Raw genomic sequence first — 20,733 nt, forward strand, 5'->3', positions numbered from 1 at the left:
ATCAACATAAGACCTGTCTGTGGCAATGAGACATAGAAAAATAGCACCCAGAAAAAAAAAAGAAAAAAAAGCCTAAGCTTGTAAAGTTCTAATATTGCCAAAATAAGAATGGTATATCTTTGAAGCTAAAAAAGTATGCCATCTTTCTACATAAGAATCAGTCCAAATCAATGTTTCCTTTCTTTCTGTAGAAATCGAAACAAGCATCTCTTTCCACTGGAACACATATAATCTTGATTTTTTGCTGCATTCTAGCAGATGTATGGTTCACTTCATCTCATTTTCCTATTTAGAAAGATAGTATAAAATCGTAATCTTTCCAGCAGTCTTTCCATTGATTGATCCTGTGAGTATGTTTGTCTTAACACCTTCTTCAGAGCATCACAATTCAAAGCACATCTATAACCACAGTAATGGCACTCCAAATAGCAATTGGAAAACGATAAATAAGCTCCTGGTATCTCAGTGGCACCAACTTGATGCAAAATGTCTATAACAGTTGGATATAACTATACTGTGTAAATTTTATATTTTGGATGCCCTAATGAAATCAAAGTTGAATGTGTTTATTTTCATCTACAGCTGTATTGCGATCTGTTGCCATATGGAAAGCAAAGAAAGAGAGTGCACTTCATTCAGGTAATGGATCTGGAAAGCCTGGAGAGGATGGAGGAGGAGAAGAAGAAGAAGAGGAAGAAGAAAATATTTATGCTGTCACTGTTGATCCTGATGTAAGTATTTATAATATCTTTGAATTTAATGAATACCCAGGATCATGGTGATCTTTGTGTTTCAAAAAGATGGTTTTAGTTTTCATAAAGCCCTTTTAGATAATGCATGTAGTATATGACGTCACATAACTGATTTTTGGCTCATCAGCAATAGGACCTTACTTGTATATTATACCTAGAAATGCCCGCACTTGAGTGCTACCTAAATGAGCATGACCAGATAACACAGGGTGTGTGCAGTATACTATTGAACTGGATACAGAGAGAGGTTGTACTTCAAGAACCGTCATTAACTCTGAAGTTCTGGTTTTATTTCAACAGTTTGATTCATATCACCTTTGTAACAGGTAGCAGCTTTCTGGGATGACGTACACTCCAAGACCCATTAGTAATGGAACCACGTATCCTCACCACGGAACCACGTACCCCGTTGAGGCTCACCCGACGGATCACACTCATTTGTAGTTTGAAGTGTGAAATTGAAAGTAAAGTTCCAAAATGTAAACCAGAACTGACGGGTCAATTGTTTCAATAGGTGAATTTTGAAGTCATTTCTTAGAAAATACAAGTCTGTAGACATTGACAACTAAAATGAGGGAATTATTATTTTTTATTTTATTTTATTTTTTTCTTTGCAAAAAATAAAGTTTCAGTATCGACTTAAAACCGCAGACTGATACCCTTCTCTTTATACTCTTTCCAAAGATTCTTGAGTCTTTGACTTCTTCTTGCTCGCTTTCCCACCGAGATGTTCCGTGGCTTTGCATGTTGCTCTTCAGATGCATCCCTCATTCCTGCAACCTTCTTCCTAAATGATGTCCTTTCTTTTATATCCTCCAAGTCATTGTGCACCTGTGTAAGCCATCCCGGTTGTTTTATCCATTTTTCCTGCAGAAGAAGTATCCTGTTAGCCAATCTCTCAGGGTTCATTCTTTTGATATGCCCATAAAACGTCAGTCTCCTTTTCCTCATCACAGTCTTGATTCTTTCTACTGTCTTGTAGAGCTCCAAATTCGATAGAATGTGTATTTAAGGTTCCTACACTTAGAATTTACTTACACTCTTGAACACTGCCTCTAAAGGTACAAGTTTTCTCACAATGAATTAAGATAAATATTTAGTCTCAATTTAAGACATATGAAGTAAATTGTCAAACACTATTAGGAATTATTTACGTAGGAGAAACAACTATGTGCTAATAAAATATTTACACCAATGTCAAGTCATACTATATGATATTAGAAAGTTTAAGTATTATCGTAGCGTAGAAATTAGCTAAGTCTTTTAACATGAAGAATTTATGTAAGTGTTCATTCGCAGTATGAGATCACCGAACAAAGTACTATCTCAACATAGAAAATAACTAAGTCCTTTAACACGAAGAGTTTATTAAGAAATTCTTATCTGATCCAATAGCCGACCAGCACGATACTGTTGTGGATAGTTGTCTGGGTATTTAATATGATTTGTGATCATCATATATAGCGGGGAACTGCAGCCATCGAGTCACGTCATGCCTATTGCATCAGTTTATTTAAGTCTTAATAACTGTCACAATAACAACTCGATTGTCAAAACTGGTACAGCTTGTAGGCTTTATTGAAATACACATGTTGCCATTGTCAGTTTCCTCGGATCTCAGAGATATAAAATGTAACGTGATATCAGCTGAGCCTAGGTGACATGTTTCCACTGTAGCCGGACGTAGCACAACCTACGTCATTAGCTCCATGTTGGCATAGATGAGAGCTGACGTGTCCTCAAGCAATGAAATACTTCGCGATTTAAACACAATAAATGCTGTAGCTGTTTTTCTGGTGCAATATATATCTCTTTGAGAAATCATTTAATTTAGTTTATTAACCCATTTGCCTCAGATGATAAGGTTGGTCCGCCACTTCTGTGATGGCCTTCAATTTGGATGACAATCCAAGGCTACTGTGAAAAAGATGTTTCATTTTGGCTTGTAATTCAGCTGCTCCTGTTGGTTCAAAGCTCTGTGACAATGAAGGCTGAGGGCAGCCAGCAAGAGAGAATAATCACAGTGTAGCAGCAACAGTGTGACCGGCACCAGGAGCGAGCAAAACAATAGCACCAATGAATTCTTCAAGCTCATGATGAGGAAGCTCACAGAAGAAGATGGTTGCTCATTAACAATGAACCAGACACACAGAATGATATTAGGAGATATTAGAATCTTCCACTCACCTATATAAAGAACTCATCTGGTGCAAGTCAGTCAGTTTGGAGCCTGTCTTCAGTGAGTCAGTCTTGAGTGCATCAATCGCTAGTGAAAGTCAGCAGATGGTCGGAAGTTCGTACCATGTCATTCGTTGAAAGTGAGTCCGTTACACAGCTACGCAGAGTTCAACAAGGCTTGCTCTCTTCTGGAATAATGCTGCACTGCAAGAAGCTGTGTTGGGACCAGGAGTTCAATGCACCAGTGTACAGTGTGCTCATGCAAGAGAGAGAGAGAGAGAGAGAGTGTGTGTGAGTGTGGTTTTTTTTTATGATCGTGAATAAAAACTGTGTCAGGTGGAAAATGCAAGTGAACATGTGATAAGCTGAAAGTAGTATTTCATTAAATCCAGTGTATAGTGAAACTCTCTCTCTCTCTCTCTCTCTCTCTCTCTGTAATAATTTTAGTTTTAAGGATCTCGATTACTTGCCCCAGTTCTATGAATAGCTAAGGAGTGTGGGTGTCCTGTCCCTTGTGTTTGTTATTGCCCTTGCAATTATCTTTTATTTGCTCTAAGTCTTAGAATTAACAGCAGTATTCCCTTAATTTGTGTGCCTTTCAGTTCACTATGACTTGGCTCATCAGGTTTAAAAATGATATCAAAGTAATGTAAAATTTTAGAAACAAATGTTAAGCAGTAGCAACTTAGGAAAAAACAAGTAATGATATGATAATGCAGTTACTTCCATGTAATGAATACGCACTGTGAGGCGACACGATATCCAATTGTAAATCTATTTTGGAATTGAAGGTTCCTTTATGCAGTGGTCTAGTCTCATTCTACAGAAAACAGGCAAACAAAGGAAAACACAATGATGTGATTTTAACTCCTTCGCTGCGGAAGTCAACTTTTGTTGACTTACTTTCCTATAGAATTTGCTGCGCTAATAAACTTTTGTCGACTTGGTACTTTCCCACTACAGTTTCCATGTGCTTCCATAATAAAGGGGCATTTGATAACACAAACACCTTAAGTCGTATATTGACTCTGTTCTAAGCATTGTTTGAAAATGTAGCCACCAATACTGGGCCTAGTGTATGTTTATGTGTTACCTTCCACCTGCCCACCCACCAACATTCCTGTCAGCTGTCTGGCCGGTAGCAGACTTTTGTCAGCAGCTATGAGTGCGCGGAACAACATAAGTAATGACAGTGAAGAAATCTTTTAATGGCCAATTCTGATTTAGACTGTTCGATAAATTTGGACTATGAAACAAGTGTACAAAGTGATGATGTGTATAGTGATTGATCAGAAGAACGTGTCAACAAGGAAGATCGTCATTTTGCATTGGACTGGCGAGATATTAGTGATGACATAAGCATTAAAAAAATAAATTATGTGACAGGGCTAATTTTGATATACTGTAACAGTGAAAAGTGGAACTTTTACAAGTGTATCAGCGCAGTCTGCTGGCGAAGCGAGGAAGACCTGATTTTTTAATTACATACCACAAGTATGCCTGACGGAGAGGCACTTTCTTGGGGAGCAGCAGGACAAGAGTCACAGACCTAATTGGGTTGTTTGTTCCACTTTACCAGCAAAATGTTCAAAGAAAGGAAAGGGACTGTGCAAGAGAAAACAAGACTTAAAAAAAAAAAAAAAAAAAAAAAAAAAAAAAAAAAAAAAAAAAAAAAAAAAAAAAAGCAGAGGACAGCCCAGTTGTATGTTTCGAGGTGTATCACATTCATGTGTGTTTCAAGGTCAAATGTCACTGCTAGACTGCCAAAGGTGAGTTAAAAATAGGTGCAATGGTGTTGAATGTCACAACCTTTAAAAAATTGAGTTTCAGTTAATTTGGAAAATATGAAAAGAAACAAATGCCATTTTACTGTAATTGTTCTATTGAAAAATAGTGCAGCGAAAGAGTTAATATTACAGTTTGTATGGCGAGGTTGCCTGCCTCCCAAAACAACAGCGTGATAACGCTGAAGAGCGCTAAGCGCTTTTTTGATTAAATTAAATTATCGAAGATCCAAGACTGTCCCCTAGAATTCCTGCAAGAGAAACTGGTTAATTTAAGACACAATAACAAAAATAAAATTTACCTTATCAGCCCTGACTCCCCTGTGAAGCAAGAGTTCAGACAAAAGACGTCTACTCTGAGAACCAAGACGAGAATCAGGGAAACTAACTTTACATCTTAGGATATAAACCTTCCAGTGTGCACATGCCACTCTTCCAGAACAAGTGAAGCAAACATCCAATCACATGCGAAACTTTAACGAGCAGTCATCCCATCTTCTTATATGAGGGTGGAATATTTCCCACACTCTCCAAACACAAACCAGAACACTCAGAAACAGGGGTTCTTTCTGGTGCCAGCGAGACATGAGAACTAAAGAACCAGTCCGTAGTGTGCCCAAACAAAGCCCCAGTTATCTTTATAATATTAAACTGGTACAAGACTTTTGTTATGTTCTTTTATGCAGTGCAAGTAGAACAATGAGTGTTTAATTGAATAGGATTTGTCATTTGTTGGAATTTTTTAAGTATAACTTTATGAACATACTTTTTGAAAATTGTAATAAAATGATAGAAACTCAATATCCTTATACTCCAAGTGAAATGGAAGATTTCTTTCATTTGATAATTACTGAATATTTAATATTTAAAAAATATTAACCCGTAGAGTAGGGCTTGCTTCAGGTGATGGGGTGGGCACGTCATGTGAAGCGCGGAAAGTTTTCAATTTATCTCCATTACGAAACAAGCGGTAGGTTTAAAACTTTCTTTGTATGTTCCGAGAGGTGCTGTCACCTGAAAGCAGTTCTCATCTGGGAATCCCCTTGTTATCTGCTACATAGCTGCGTAGCGCAAGAACAACCTATGTGGCGCTTGAAGAGAAGCTCAGTCAGTGTGCTGCGTGGAGCGTAGTATTGCGTGTCTCGGTGTGAATGTTTTCAGCTCTCATAAGTTTTTTGTTGGTATATAAATATCTCTTGTGATTTATTGTTTCAATTCTACATGTAGCATTTTCTATTTGTTGTGAACATGTCCAAAAGAATTGTAGATCTTCCCAGGATATTCTCGAACTCAGTGAGGAAGATAGTTGCAGTGATTCTAGTTTAGATAGTAATGTAGGAGGGCCCAATTTCCAGCTACATACCAAAGTGTAATCCAGGGCAAACTTTTAAATAAAAAAGAACCAGACGAAATATTTGAGCATTTCATTGACGATGAACTGTGCGACATTTCTCCAATAACGAGGCTTACGATCGACAAGTATCCTCAAAACTCTACAAAGTGAAGCCAGTTTTAGGCATTCTTGTATCAAAATTTAAAATGTCCTGTTTGCCAGATGATCGTCTATTGACGACAGTTTACTCCTTTGGAAAGGTCGCTTGGGATGGAAAATGTACATTCCGAAGAAGAAAGCTCGTTTCGGGGAGGCTAAAACAGGATATGTGTGGAATATTCTCTGGTACACAGGCAAGGAAACTGAGCTAGTAAATGAGGTTTGTGAGTTAAATATTTCTCAGTGTACTAAGCCCTCGAAAGTTTTGTTTGCTCTAGCTGAACCTCTTCAAAATAAGGGATAACACTAGGTAATTATTACAGTAGCCCAGAACTCTTCAATCAGCTCACTGAGTTTCAGACAGATGCTGTCGGTACTGTAAAATCTAATAGAAAAAATCTTCCGAAGAACGTCATGGAGAAAAAGATGAAAAAAGAGGTGGTGGCTTTTGGCTATAAAAACAAACTCATGGCCTTGAAGTGGAAAGACAAGAGAGATGTGTGCATGCTGAGTAGTATTCATAACGTGGAAATGAGCACTGTTCTAAACAAGAAAGGAGAAACCAAAGAGAAGCCGGTCGTATGTATTGAGTACAATGACTCAATGGGAGGGGTGGACTTATCGGACCAATGTAGCGTGCCATACAGTATGGTGAGAAAAAGAATTAAGAAATATTACCACAAGATTTTTAGACACCTACTGGACATAACAGTTTCAATGCTTTTGTGATATACAAGAAACATGGCAGTAAATTCACTCAGTTGGAGTTTTTACATTGAGATTGTGCAGAAACTATTTCAGATGTATGTGAATGCTACCCCTAACGCAGCCTTGCCAATTCGATCAGTGAGACCCGCACCCGTTGACTTGTCAACTCGATTCTTGGGAAGGCATTTTCCAGATTTCATTCCAGCCTCAAAATCAAGACTGCACACAAATAAGAGGTGTGTTGTTGTTTGCGTGGCGAAAGGCCAGCGGCTGGACACTCAGTATTGTGTAGTTTACAATGTCGCTTTGTGCCCCTCTCCTTGCTTCAGGCTCTGCCATACAGCTGAAGTATGAGCATTGCAAATATGCCAGTAAGTCTCAGGTTCCATGCTTGGGGAATTTGAGAAGCTCGTAGTCTATACTCGGTGACTGCTATACAATCTGTGTGCCAGAAACTACCAGTGACCATCCTGAAATAGTTTTTTCAATTTTTTCTCCAGTCATTTGTTATAGCTATTGAGTGTAAATAGTGTTGAACAGTGTAGTGTATTTTGCATAATGTGGTGACAAAATTGTGATGAATGAACTCACGGATTACTCGCTGCCCTCTACAATGGCAAGTTATAGGCCTACATGGTGAGTATATTTTTCTATTTTATTTCAGGAAAATGTGATATTTGAGTGACTTTGTCTCTATTATTTGGAGTATTTGATAATTTTTCATTTGTGTGTTACCCCGAGGGAATGTTTAACATGCTCATATTGACTTGATCCATTTAGCCAAACCTTCTTCCTATGAATGGGATGCACATTTCAAAGATGAATTAATATAAGCAACACAAATAATACTCCGAATCGGAGTAAATATGAAATGGCATATATGCAATTTTTGCACTGACACTGGATGAATTGAAAAATCGATTTAATTGTAAAGAATAACGCAATTTACACTGCAACATGTAATGTTCTGCTAAGTTTATCATAATGTAATATTCAAGCGGGTGTAGGTTGGCAAAAATTATTTCTTTTTTGAAGAAAAATTTTACTGAAAATGATTCCTCACTATGCAGGAATTCCTCGTTTATGACCTCCCCACTTAACGGGTTAAATCAACTAAAAATAATTTAAAATGTAAGTTAAATTATCAAGCCACAGAAATGTTAGCATACTATTTTTCTTTTCTTTTTTACTTCAGTTTACAAAAACTTAGATCCATCATGAACATCAAATGGGATGACTACATAATTAATATAGCAGTTCTCGAGAAAGCAAAGCTAAACAGTATCGAAGCCACCATCGTTGGTCATCGGCTTAGATGGGCAGGCTATATCCATCGTATGAGTGACAGCAGAATCCCTCGACAAATCCTGTAGGGTGAACTCAGCACTGGTAAGAATACTCGTGGTGCTCCTCTGAAGCAATATAAAGACTAACTTAAGCAGACCATGAGAAGAGTAGATATAAACCCAAATACTTGGCATCCTCTCGCATTGGATCGCCCTCGCTGGCGTGCTACCATCTCAGCTGCATTTGCACAGTTTGAGCAGGAACATTGAAGACAGGAAGGGGAAACTCACCAGAGATAGAAGCTACGTCAAACACTGCCACGTCCCCCAACTTCCATCGGATGCAACATGTGTGGCCGCATGTTTTATGCAAGAATTGGTCTGATAAGCTATCAGCGCCACCGTCATCGTGTGGACTAAGGATTGTGGAACTACAGGTGAGAAACGAAAACTCGGATACGAGTATCAGCCAATGACGACTTCAGTTAAGACTGAGATACATGTTACTTTGCAGTTACTATGAAACTTTCCTTTAGTGTTTGCTTAAAATAAGCATTTTGTCACGAACTTGAGGAGGAAGAGGATCATCAGCTTATTCCTATTATCTCTGGGGTCACTGGAGCCACCTTGACTCAAAATAGGTTGTGGCTGTGGGTTTATCACTGAATTATCTTTATTTATTATTATTAAATGAAAAGTGCACAATGTGCAAAAACAATGTTTGTACAGATGGTCAATTATGCTAATGCCATTCTTATTATTGAGGTTGTCCTCATTTTGCAGTTTTGTGCATGGTATCTTTTACAATGATCGTTGCACAGGTTACATTTACAGTCTTTGTTCAGCTGGTGGAAGTTTTTGGTTTGGCAAAATCTGTGGTGAAATCCATGAGTGGCATAACATGTAATTACGTGCCGAAGCTCGTAATTTGCTTGCTTCCACTCTTCCATCATTATGGCGTCTGTGGAGTAGAAGTCGGGCCAAATAGCATTCATGATATCTAGATTTTCTGGTGCACATTCCACTCAGTAGGTACTGGAATTCGAACCACTGTTGTTTTGTGGTGATGATAATTATTGTTTTAGGACAAAGTACGACTGGAAAAGCATCCTCTCATAACACTAATGAGAAATGAAAATAGAGAAGGTCTGATTCTTCTAAGTTTGTAGGTATCAGCAAAAGGAAGAGAAGAGCCTCGAAGTGCATGAAAATGAAAGACTCCCTAGGCCTTGCAATACCCTCGAGTTTGGAGGAGAACAAAAGTTGACCAAGGAAGGTCAGATAAAAAGGTTGAAAGTGAAGAGCCTGGCACAATTAGGTGGAACAATGCAAAACTCAGCTAGGGGTCCCATGGTTGCTATTCCACACTTCCAAGGGAGAGTCCCTGGGGTTTCCCCTTCCAGTCACCTCTTTATGACAGGGAGGGAATACTATGTATGTATTCTGCTGTCCCCACTCACAGAGGGAACTGTTGTTTGGATGCAAAATGTCTGTTGATTCTTAAAAATTATTGGAATGAGTTCAATTATTCATAGAGTTCATAGGTTGACGGATGGTTCCATGCACTTTCACCATTAGATCATTGACTGAGATTTCTTCTAGTTTGTACTTCCTCCGGTTGGAGAGGCAGAGTGGCTCAGATGGTTGGGGCGCTGGCCTTCTGAACCCAACATGACAGGCTCGATCCTGGCTCAGTCCGGTGGTATTTGAAGATGCTCAGTTACGTCAGCCTCATGTCGGTAGATTTACTGGCACGTAAAAATATTCCTGCGGGACTAAATTTTGGCACCTCGGCATCTCCAAAAAACCATAAAAATTTGTGGGACGTAAAGCCAATAATATTATTATTAACACTCCCTCTGGTAGTATAGTGTAATAGGCTCATAAATTTTCAGTTTTTCTGCATCAACTGTAGCAGGTCCACTGTAACTTTCAAAGTAGGCCATTGGGTCTATTATATTGCCTACTGAAGAATTGATTTTTATGGCAAGTATGTCAATCCTTCTGCTCCTGCCATATGTTGTCAAACTATGCAATTCTGCACTCATAGACTTTGAAGTTCAGTACTTGTAGGATATTGTAGGCTTACTACCTTTGACTAGTGTTGGCTTTGTTTTTGTTTTATATATGTTGTTTAAGGCAGCCTCTAGTTACTGAAAGAAGCATTTTTATTATGGAGTTAATAAATGATTATTCAAGAATAAAAGAATTTCACTCTAACTATATTCAATAAAACAGTCCTCTGTTCTTTCAGCTACAATGGACTGTGTGTCTTAGAATTTTTCATGTCTTTTCAGGGTTTGTATAACATTTTTGTCGTGTATTTTTGCATTTTTTTCCTTTCCTTTTTTCCTTACCTAATTTAATGATCTTTTCTTTCTTTGTTCTTTCAGTCAGATGATGAGCCTCAACCATTGGAAGAATCACTGCAACCTAGATTTATTGCTCATGTTCCTGTTCCATCACAAAGGGAAGTTGAGGAAGCTCTATTGAGAAGAAAGAAACAAGAACTCTTAGAGAAATATGCCAGTGAATCTTTAATTCAAGAATCAGAAGAGGCAAAGGATTTATTGGGAGTTCATACGTGATAAGAGATAAACTTCTGTTATATTTCATCCCAGTCATACATATATGATGTGAAACTGAGAACTGGTAGAACTTTGAGAGCAGAAACAAACGAAACATTGACTTGTTGAAGTACAAATGAAATTACTTTGGAAACATTGTTAAAGGAATGTGTAAATACTGATAATGCTTGTGGTAGGCCAACTTTTGTTTTGCATTGCTGCTATATATAATGTGCAGTTGGAAATTATCCTCTCAATCCCTCAAATATGATATGCATTGTGATAAGAATTCTAATTTTGATATCATTTTGCTGTAATCATTCTCTCTGTGATGAACATACAATGTATCAAACACTACAGCTAATACTGTGATGATAATAGGTCACAAGTAGGTTGCAGAAATGAAGTGTCATCTTCACAGTGAAGCAGTCATTAAATATATGGAAGAATTTAGGAAGGAGATATTAATGTTTCTCTTTTCCTGTACATATCTTACACTAATCAAGTCAGGAAGGGCATCTGGCTGCAAAATCATTCCATTCAATTTGATCTCATCTCATGTCATCTCATCCCAATCCTATATCAGGAAACTGAATTAAGGGGTAGACATTCATGTTATAATATTGTTCAGAACTAATGGAAATTGGCTAAATTCAGCATATCACTGTTATATTTAGGGAATCCCATGATGAACTCAGCTGTTGAGTGTAGCACATCTGTTATTTACAGAATCTTGTGTTTGAGAGTTTGCACACAATATCACTAGAACATTTGTAGGCTACATATTTACTCCAATACAAGTTACCATGTGATTTTCAAACTCACAGACTGATTGTTAATTGGGTTTATACAATGTGAATTTATTTAAAATATTGAAGTTTTGCTAAAAATTGTATACTACCCCCTGCCTTACGTACCCAATGTTCAGAAAGTTCTTTTAAAGAATATTACATGCTGCTTATTTTCATTATATCTTTCATGAGCACCTTAAGTAGTTCATCTCTTTCTCAATGATATTCTGCTTAACAGTGTAAGAATGAATTTTCTTACATCTAAGACTCCCATATGGATCCATGACAAGCTTCATCAGAATGTGCAAATGAGCAACAACCTGAAATATTCTCACTGTTATGTAAAATCATCTTGATTAATTTTTTTTTTTTTTTTTTTTTTTTTTTTTTTTAACTCTGCATTTTCAGTGGAATTTATGATATGCCAGATTCATTGAATATTAAGACATTGGAGACGCCGCTTGTAGAAACTACGGGCACGCTAATTCATTGCTGCTGACGGAGCTCGGAGAATCTATGGGCACGATTTCACTGTAGCTAAAAAATTGTAGCTGCTGTTTCAGCGAGCTCCGACTTCACTAGGATAATGTTGAATGCTTTATAAGCATAAAATATATTAGTTATGAGCATAAGTCGAGAGGTCATCTTTCAAGACATTGATAAGACAGCCACTTCCCTACATAACCTACGGCTGCGTCATCGTTAACTCCCAGATGTGAAATGAGCGGGAAAGTACATACGGTACATGCGGACAGGAAGAGTGTGTGTTCGAGAGGCAGGCTTGTTTGTGTAATTCTTGTGAATATTTAGTATGTCTAATTCAAGTGTACAAAATTTCAACAACGAATCCATAATGGATGTTCTTATGGTAAACACAACTTCTGAAAATGAGGATAACAATTACACACTAAGTAAACATGATGATTCTGGTGCTTCAGGCTAGTAAATATAGAAAATGAGCTAATTTCAAATTGGTGTGAAGTATAACGTAGTTTTATATCACTTCCTTGAAGTGGGTGCTGTAATGCTGTTTTATACCGCTTCCTAAAAGTGTGGGCGTTTCCCATGTACCTGCAGCAACTCGATGCGACCCCGTCGTCAAACAAAGAACAGTGGGAATGCAAATTCCTAGTTGTAAACGAGGATATTGGTGCCAATTGACCAATTAGGTTTAGAATCTGTATTAGTGTGTTTCATTAGATGTGCCCACAAAGTCAAAATGCAAAATATTAACCGAACTGGAATCCATAGCTGTGTCAGATTTATTTTCGTTTGTAAAACATATTATATTCATAAATTTATATTTAAAAATTGCTGTACTATTATGATAATTAAAACTCATTTTTATGTAGAAGAAAGTGTGATCTATCTATGCATTCCAAAAGTTATAATCATGAGTTTCCCCTAGCACTGGAAAATTTTCAAAACCCTTAAAAATCCTGCGATTTCTGGAGGGTAGCACATTCAAATATGGCCGTCTCCAATGTGTTAAATATCGCTCATTAAATCTGAAATACTAATGTATGTTTCATACTAGATAATTTTTATATATTGTATTTACTTGCGTAATTCTTGCCATCATATAATTTACGCACCCTGTTCTTATTTTAGTTCTAAGTGGAGAAAATATATTTTTTGTATATTTGACACACCCGTTTTCTTGAGCATTAACTGTGAAGTTCCACGAGTGTCACAAAATGTTGGTGGCAAGTACTACCCTTTCTGTTTTAAAATCTGGTATTTCCAAATTGCAGTGCTCAGTGAGTTCATTGTAGAGTCAGTGCTACCTGATGCAATAACACTGTTTGCAGTCTGTGATGAACATATTGTATTCTGTGCAATTAATATTGCATTGTATAAACTTGTTGTATGGTAATCAATTACACCAAGATTCACGGGAATAGGGCAACAGACCGTTGGTTTTCAGTGTCCGAATGTAATATGCAGTACCAGCGGAAACACAAAAACACACTTCAAACTGATAACAAGTGCTGCAAAGCATTTGTAGCCAAAATCTGGTGTGTTTCCATAAGTAGAAGAGGAACTTCTGGAATATGTGATATTGTCATGCAGCGATGGTTTATGCTGTTTCTCATGACATGATTTATTTGGGGATAATTGAAAACAGTTTCAAGGAACAAGAGTCTCAAACATGTTAGACAGAAATTAAGATGATTTGTTCTGGAAAGATACAAGTGGTATTGGCAGCAGCAGTTCTTCTCGCAGTAGCGACAATGAATAGCATACAAAGGAAAGGATCTCTTTTTGCCGCTATGTTATTATATATGGGTGTGATTGATACTTAGCTAATTCGTATTCATATTGCTTCAGGTGCTATTACTAGCTTGCAATGGGAAGAATATATTTTCTATACCTGTAGGCTACTTCAAACCCATGTGTTCAATGTGGCAGATGTCCAGCTCCATGGCTAAATGGTTAGTGTGCTGGCCTTTGGTCACAGGGATCCCGCGTTCGATTCCCGGCGGGGAGGGAATTTTAACCATAATTGGTTAATTTTCCTGGCACGGGGACTGGGTGTATGTGTCGTCTTCATCATCATTTCATTCTCATCACGACATGCAGGTTGCCTACGGGTGTCAAATCAAAATACCTGCATCTGGCGAGCCGAACTTGTCCTTGGACACTCCCGGCACTAAAAGCCATGCGCCATTTCATTTCAACGTGGCAGATGTAAGGTGGATGGTTCAGAAGAAAACTGACAATAATTTTTAGAGCTGTTGATTTAATCAATTAATCAAACCAATTAACTGATTAATCTAAAAATCCTATTAACCAATCAATGTGATTTAACCGATGAATCGAATCAATTAAAATTGTAATGTAATGAAGGAAAAATAACTGTTTTGCGTGGCACAAAATCACTATATTGTATTATCATATGTCATTTGCTGTGCAAGCCTCATCTATTATATGATTGGCAGCTCATTAAAGTAAGCTATACTCCGCACGGCCTTACTTCTAAATTGAAGTTTTGCAAAACAAATGAGCATCGCCTTTCCTCTGTTGCCAGCGTGTTACGCCCACGAGAACAGCTGATGCAATACAACCGCAGTAAACAGCCCTTGTAAAATGTAATAACCATACTCAGAGAAACTAATGAATATGGATTGAAAACAAATTCTCAAAAACTACACTTACTAACAACATCTGACACTAATAAGAGAATATATTATTGAGAATAAAAGAGAATGAGGAAAAAACACACCACTCTCCGCTAATGGCTGCCACAGGAAGGAGGTTTTGGCCTACAAAGGAGACACTCCACTGATCTCAGAGTCACTAGAACCCCCAACAATATGAAAAACACACTAATTACTGAAGGAAAATGCAAAAGATCGGGAACTGTACCGAATACCACACACGCTGTGGGAGATAGGTTAACCACGTGGTGAATGCAACTATTAGAGTTGGCAACTAGGTTTCGAGATCATGCTGTGCCGATATAAATCAATATGAATAACAGCTTGGGATTGGTTGGATGTTATGCTTCAGAGCATAACCACCAGGCAGAGCCAAAACCTGCCGAAACGTCAATTTAGAAGTAGAGCCGTGCGGAGTATAATGTTCATGTCTTTCTTTCAGAAAGATAAAATCAAAATAATACCTCCTTGATTGCTTTCTTCTAAAATGTTGCTTGTAAAAACTGTTGGAAAGGAAATAGTGTATTATATTTGTGGACCATTACAGAACACAGAACAGGGGTGGGGAAGGTACTTCAAGAGTTCCAGGTAATGTATGAATGTCAGATACCAGTTGCCAGAAATAAATAGTAAAAACAGTGATAAATTAAACTTCAGTTCGTGTGTGGTTGTTATTCGGAAGACAGTATTCATTGTTAGTGAATTTCAGTTACAAATGTGGCTTATGAACCGAAGCGAGGAAAACTTGCTGAAAGTTTCAGATTTCAACTGAACAGTTGTGGTAAGGTGACAGAAAAAAGGTGTTTTTGTATGAAATGTGGAAAATCGTTCAGTTATACCAGAAAAACAAATAGTCTTCAATATAATTTCAAGCATACTTTCCAAAGTGTACCCTTGTCTATCAATGTCACTGCTAGTTCATCTTCTCAGTCAATGTTGGAACACCTAATACCAGGTGTATGCGTAAGTCTTTTCTCGTTTCACTAAGAGATTGCACCAGTGAACAATACACAGCGTATGAATTTGAAAAATAAGTCAGTTCGTTCATCTGGCATTAACCTGCCAACACACACAAGTTGAGTCCGCCAAACACTAGCGTCTGTGAGAGAGAGAGAGAGAGAGAGAGAGAGAGAGAGAGAGAGAGAGAGAGTCCATTTGACCTCCTGAATCCAGGATATCTGCTATATCTTGCTGAAATCCTACAAGCTGAGCTTCAGTGAAATAACTTTTCCTAAACCCAAACTGCCTTCTGTCAAACCAGTTATTAATTTTGCAAACATGTCTAATATAATCAGAAAGAATGCCTTCACAAAGCTTACATGCAATGCATGTCAAACTGACTGGCCTGTAATTTTCATTTATATGTCTATCACCTCCTCTGTGAACCATGAGACCATGCAGCGGGGGGGAGGCCTTCGTGTCCCAATAATGCAGATAACCGAACCACAGATGCAACCATATCTGATGGGTATCTGTTGAGAGACCAGACTAACGAATGGTTCATCGAAAGGGGGGTAGCAGCCTTTCAGTAGTTGCAAGGGCGGCAGTCTAGATGATTGACTGATACGGCCTTGTATTAATACTCAACATGGCTTAGCTGTGTTGATATTGCTACACGGCTGAAAGCAACGGGAAACTAACTCCCGAGGACATGCAGCTCTCTCTGTATGAATGATGTACTGATGATGGCTTCCTCCCGGGTAAAATATTCTGGAGGTAAACTAGTCCCCCATTCGGATCTCCGGGTGGGGACTACACGAGAGGAGGTGATCATCAGGAAGATGGATACTGACATTCTGCGAGTCGGAGCATGGAATGTTAGAAGTTTGAATCGTTGTGGTAGGTTAGAGAATCTGAAAAGGGAGATGGATAGGCTAAAGTTAGATGTAGTTAGTATAAGTGAAGTACGTTGGCAGTAAGAACAAGATTTTTGGTCAGGCGACTACCGAATTATCAACACAAAATCAAACAGGGGAAATGCAGGAGTTTGTTTAATAATGGATAAGAAAATAGGGCAGCGGGTAAGCTACTACGACCAGCATAGTGAAAGAATTATTGTCGCCAAGATAGACACCAAACCAATGCCCACCACAATAGTGCAGGTCTATATGCCTACTAGTTCAGCGGATGATGAAGAAATCGAAAGAATATACGAGGAGATAGAAGATTTAATACAATACGTAAAAGGTGACGAGAATCTAATTGTGATGGGAGACTGGAATGCAGTGGTAGGCCAAGGAAGAGAAGGTAGTACAGTAGGAGAATTTGGATTGGGACAAAGGAACGAAAGAGGAAGTCAGCTGGTTGAATTCTGCACTGATCATAATTTAGTCCTTGCCAATACTTGGTTCAAACACCACAAACAACGGCTGTATACGTGGATGAGACCTGGAGACACTGGAAGGTATCAAATAGATTTCATTATGATTAGGCAGAGATTCAGAAACCAGGTGTTGGATTGCAAAACTTTCCCAGGAGCAGACGCGGACTCTGACCACAACTTGTTGGTCATGAAATGCCATCTGAAGTTGAAGAAATTGAAGAAAGGAAAAAAATGCAAAAAGATGGGATCTAGACAAGTTGAAAGAAAAGAGTGTGAGGGATTGTTTCAAGGAATATGTTGCACAAGGACTAAATGAAAAGGCTGAAGGAAACACTAAGAGGAAGAGTGGAGAGTCATGAAAAATGAAGTCAGTAGGGCTGCTGAAGAAATGTTAGGAAGGAAGAAAAGATCAACTAAGAATCAGTGGATAACTAGACCTTATTGATGAATGACGAAAATACAAGAATGCTAGAAATGAAGAGGGCAGAAAAGAATACAGGCGATTAAAGAATCAAGTGGATAGAAAGTGCAAGGTAGCTAAGGAAGAATGGCTGAAGGAGAAGTGCAAGGATGTCGAAGGCTGTATGGTCCTGGGAAAGGTAGATGCTGCATACAGGGAAATGAAGGAAACCTTTGGAGAAAGGAAATCTAGGTGTATGAATATTAAGAGCTCAGATGGAAAGCCACTTCTAGGGAAAGAAGACAAAGCAGAAAGATGGCAGGAGCATATCCAACAGTTGTATCAAGGTAAAGATGTAGATAATGTGGTTCTGGAACATGAAGAGGCTGTTGATGCTGATGAAATGGGAGACCCAATTTTGAGGTCAGAGTTTGACAGAGCTGTGAGTGACCTCAATAGGAACAAGGCACCTGGGATTGATGACATTCCTCTGAATTTGACTGCCTTACGAGAAACCAGCATGGCAAGGTTATTTCATTTAGTGTGCAAGATGTACGAGACAGGAGAAGTCCCATCCGATTTTCGGAAGAATGTTGTTATACCTATTCCCAAGAAAGCTGGTGTTGACAGGTGTGAAAACTACCGCACCATTAGTTTAGTATCTCATGCCTGCAAAATTTTAACACATATTATTTACAGAAGAATGGAAAAACAAATTGAAGCTGAGTTGGGAGAAGATCAATTTGGCTTCAGAAGAAATGTAGGAACACGTGAAGCAATCCTGACTTTACGTCTGATCTTAGAGGATCGAATCAAGAAGGACAAGCCCATGTACATGGCATTCATAGATCTAGAAAAGGCATTCGATAATGTTGATTGGACCAAGCTATTTATGATTATAAAGATGATAGGGATCAAATACCGAGAACGAAGAATTATCTACAATCTGTATAAAATTCAGTCTGCAGTGATAAGAATCAAGGGCTTTGAAAAAGAAGCAGCAATCCAGAAAGGAGTGAGGCAAGGCTGCAGTTTGTCCCCTCTCCTTTTCAGTGTTTACATAGAACAGGCAGTAAAGGAAATCAAAGAGAAATTTGGAAAGTTAATCACAGTCCAAGGAGAGGAAATCAAAACCTTGAGATTTGCCGATGATATTGTTATTTTTTCTAAGATTGCAGAAGATCTCGAGAAGTTGCTGAATGGTATGGATGAAGTCTTGGGTAAGGAGTACAAGATGAAAATAAATAAGTCCAAAACAAAAGTAATGGAGTGCAGTCGAACGAAGGCAGGTGATGTAGGAAATATTAGATTAGGAAATGCAGTCTTAAAGGAAGTAGATGAATATTGTTACTTGGGTAGTAAAATAACTAACGATGGCAGAAGTAAGGAGGACATAAAATGCAGACTAGCACAAGCAAGGAAGAGCTTTCTTAAGAAAAGAAATTTGCTCACTTCAAACATTGATATCGGAATTAGAAAGATGTTTTCGAAGACTTTCGTGTGGAGCGTGGCATTGTATGGAAGTGAAACATGGACGATAACTAGCTCAGAAAGAAAGAGAATAGAAGCTTTTGAAATGTGGTGTTACAGAAGAATGCTGAAGGTGAGATGGATAGATCAAATCACGAATGAAGAGATACTGAATCGAATTGGTGAGAGGAGATCGATTTGGCTAAATTTGACGAGAAGAAGAGAGAGAATGATATAACACATCTTAAGACACCCAGGACTTGTTCAGTTGGTTTTTGAAGGAAGTGTAGGTGGTAAGAACGGTAGGGGTAGACCAAGGTATGAATATGACAAGCAGATTAGAGCAGATGTAGGATGCAATAGTTACGTAGAAATGAAAAGGTTAGCACAGGATAGGGTGGCATTGAGGGCTGCATCAAACCAGTCTATGGACTGATGACTCAAACATGTCTATCACCCTTTCCTTTATACACAGGGGCTTCTATAGCAACTCTCCACTCATTCAGTACAGCTCCTTCAACCAAACAATAATCAAATAAGTATTTCAGATATGGTACTATATCCCAACCCACTGCCTTTAGTATATCCCCAGAAATCTTATCAATTCCAGCTGCTTTTCTAGTTTTCAACTTTTGTATCTTACTGTAAATGTCATTGTTATCATAGGTAAATTTGGGTACTTCTTTAGTATTACTTGTAACCAACAATCTTTACATACTGCTGACTGAATACTTCTGCCTTTTGAAGATCCTCGCATACACACTCCCCTTGTTCATTAATGATTCCTTGAATGTCCTCCTTTGAACCTGTTTCTGCCTTGAAGTACCTATACATACCCTTCCATTTTTCACTAAAATTTGTATGACCACCAATTATGCTTGCCATCATGTTATCCTTAACTGATTTCTTTGCTAGATTCAATTTCCTAGTAAATTCCTTCAATTTCTCCTTACTTCCATAACCATTTCTAACTATTTTGTTCCAACTTGCACCTCCTCCTTAGTCTCTTTACTTCTCTGTTATAATATAGTGGATCTTTACCATTCCTTACCACCTTTAAAGGTACAAACCTATTTTCACATTCCTCAACAATTGCATTAAACCCATCCCAGAGTCTGTTTACATTTTTATTTACCATTTTCCAGCGATCATAGTTACTTTTTTTAAACTCCCTCTTGCCTGTTTTATCAGCCATATATGGTACTGCCTAATAGTCCTAATTTTAATATCTTCCTTTCTTTCACATTTATTTTTAACTACGACAAAAACAGCTTCGTGATCACTAATACCATCTATTACTTCAGTTTCTCTATAGAGCTCATATGGTTTTATCAGCACCACATCCAAAATATTCTTCCGTCTAGTTGGTTCCATCTCTTTCTGAATCAGGTGCGCTTCCCATATTAACTTATTTGGTAAATTGAGATCACCTGCTACTATCACATTCCTCTCCATATCATTTCCAACATAGCTGATTATCTTATCAAATAATTCTGAATCAGCATCAGCACTACCTTTTCCTGGTCTGTATACTCCAAAGACATCAAGTTGCCTATTATCTTTAGAGATGAGCCTTACACCCAGAATTTCATGTTTTTCATCCTTAACTTTTTCGTAGCTTACAAATTCTTCTTTCACCAGAATGAATACTCCCCCTCCTACCATTCCTATCCTTTCTCTACGATATACACTCCAGTTCCGTGAGAATATTTCTGCATCCATTATATCATTTCTCAGCCATGATTCAACTCCTATTACAATATCTGGTAAGTATATATCTGTTAAATTACTTAATTCGATTCCTTTGTTTACAATGCTTCT

General features: G+C 38.0%; 2 protein-coding genes across 2 annotated transcripts in view; one reads left to right on the plus strand and one right to left on the minus strand.

Annotated features, from left to right (window-relative positions):
• The window catches only part of LOC136856854 (pre-mRNA-splicing factor ISY1 homolog), an 80,298-nt gene extending 69,069 nt beyond the window's left edge, over window positions 1–11,229 (plus strand). The window contains exons 6-7 of the mRNA XM_067135049.2: window positions 583–731; window positions 10,594–11,229. Coding sequence (XP_066991150.1) covers window positions 583–731; window positions 10,594–10,788 — 344 coding nt within the window. The 3' untranslated portion in view covers window positions 10,789–11,229. The remainder of the gene's footprint in view (window positions 1–582; window positions 732–10,593) is intronic.
• The window catches only part of LOC136856852 (afadin- and alpha-actinin-binding protein A), a 195,056-nt gene that overhangs the window by 31,721 nt on the left and 142,602 nt on the right, over window positions 1–20,733 (minus strand). The gene's annotated exons all lie outside the window — the stretch shown is intronic.

This window comes from Anabrus simplex, chromosome 1, assembly GCF_040414725.1.
Source record: "Anabrus simplex isolate iqAnaSimp1 chromosome 1, ASM4041472v1, whole genome shotgun sequence".
Taxonomy (NCBI): domain Eukaryota; kingdom Metazoa; phylum Arthropoda; class Insecta; order Orthoptera; family Tettigoniidae; genus Anabrus; species Anabrus simplex.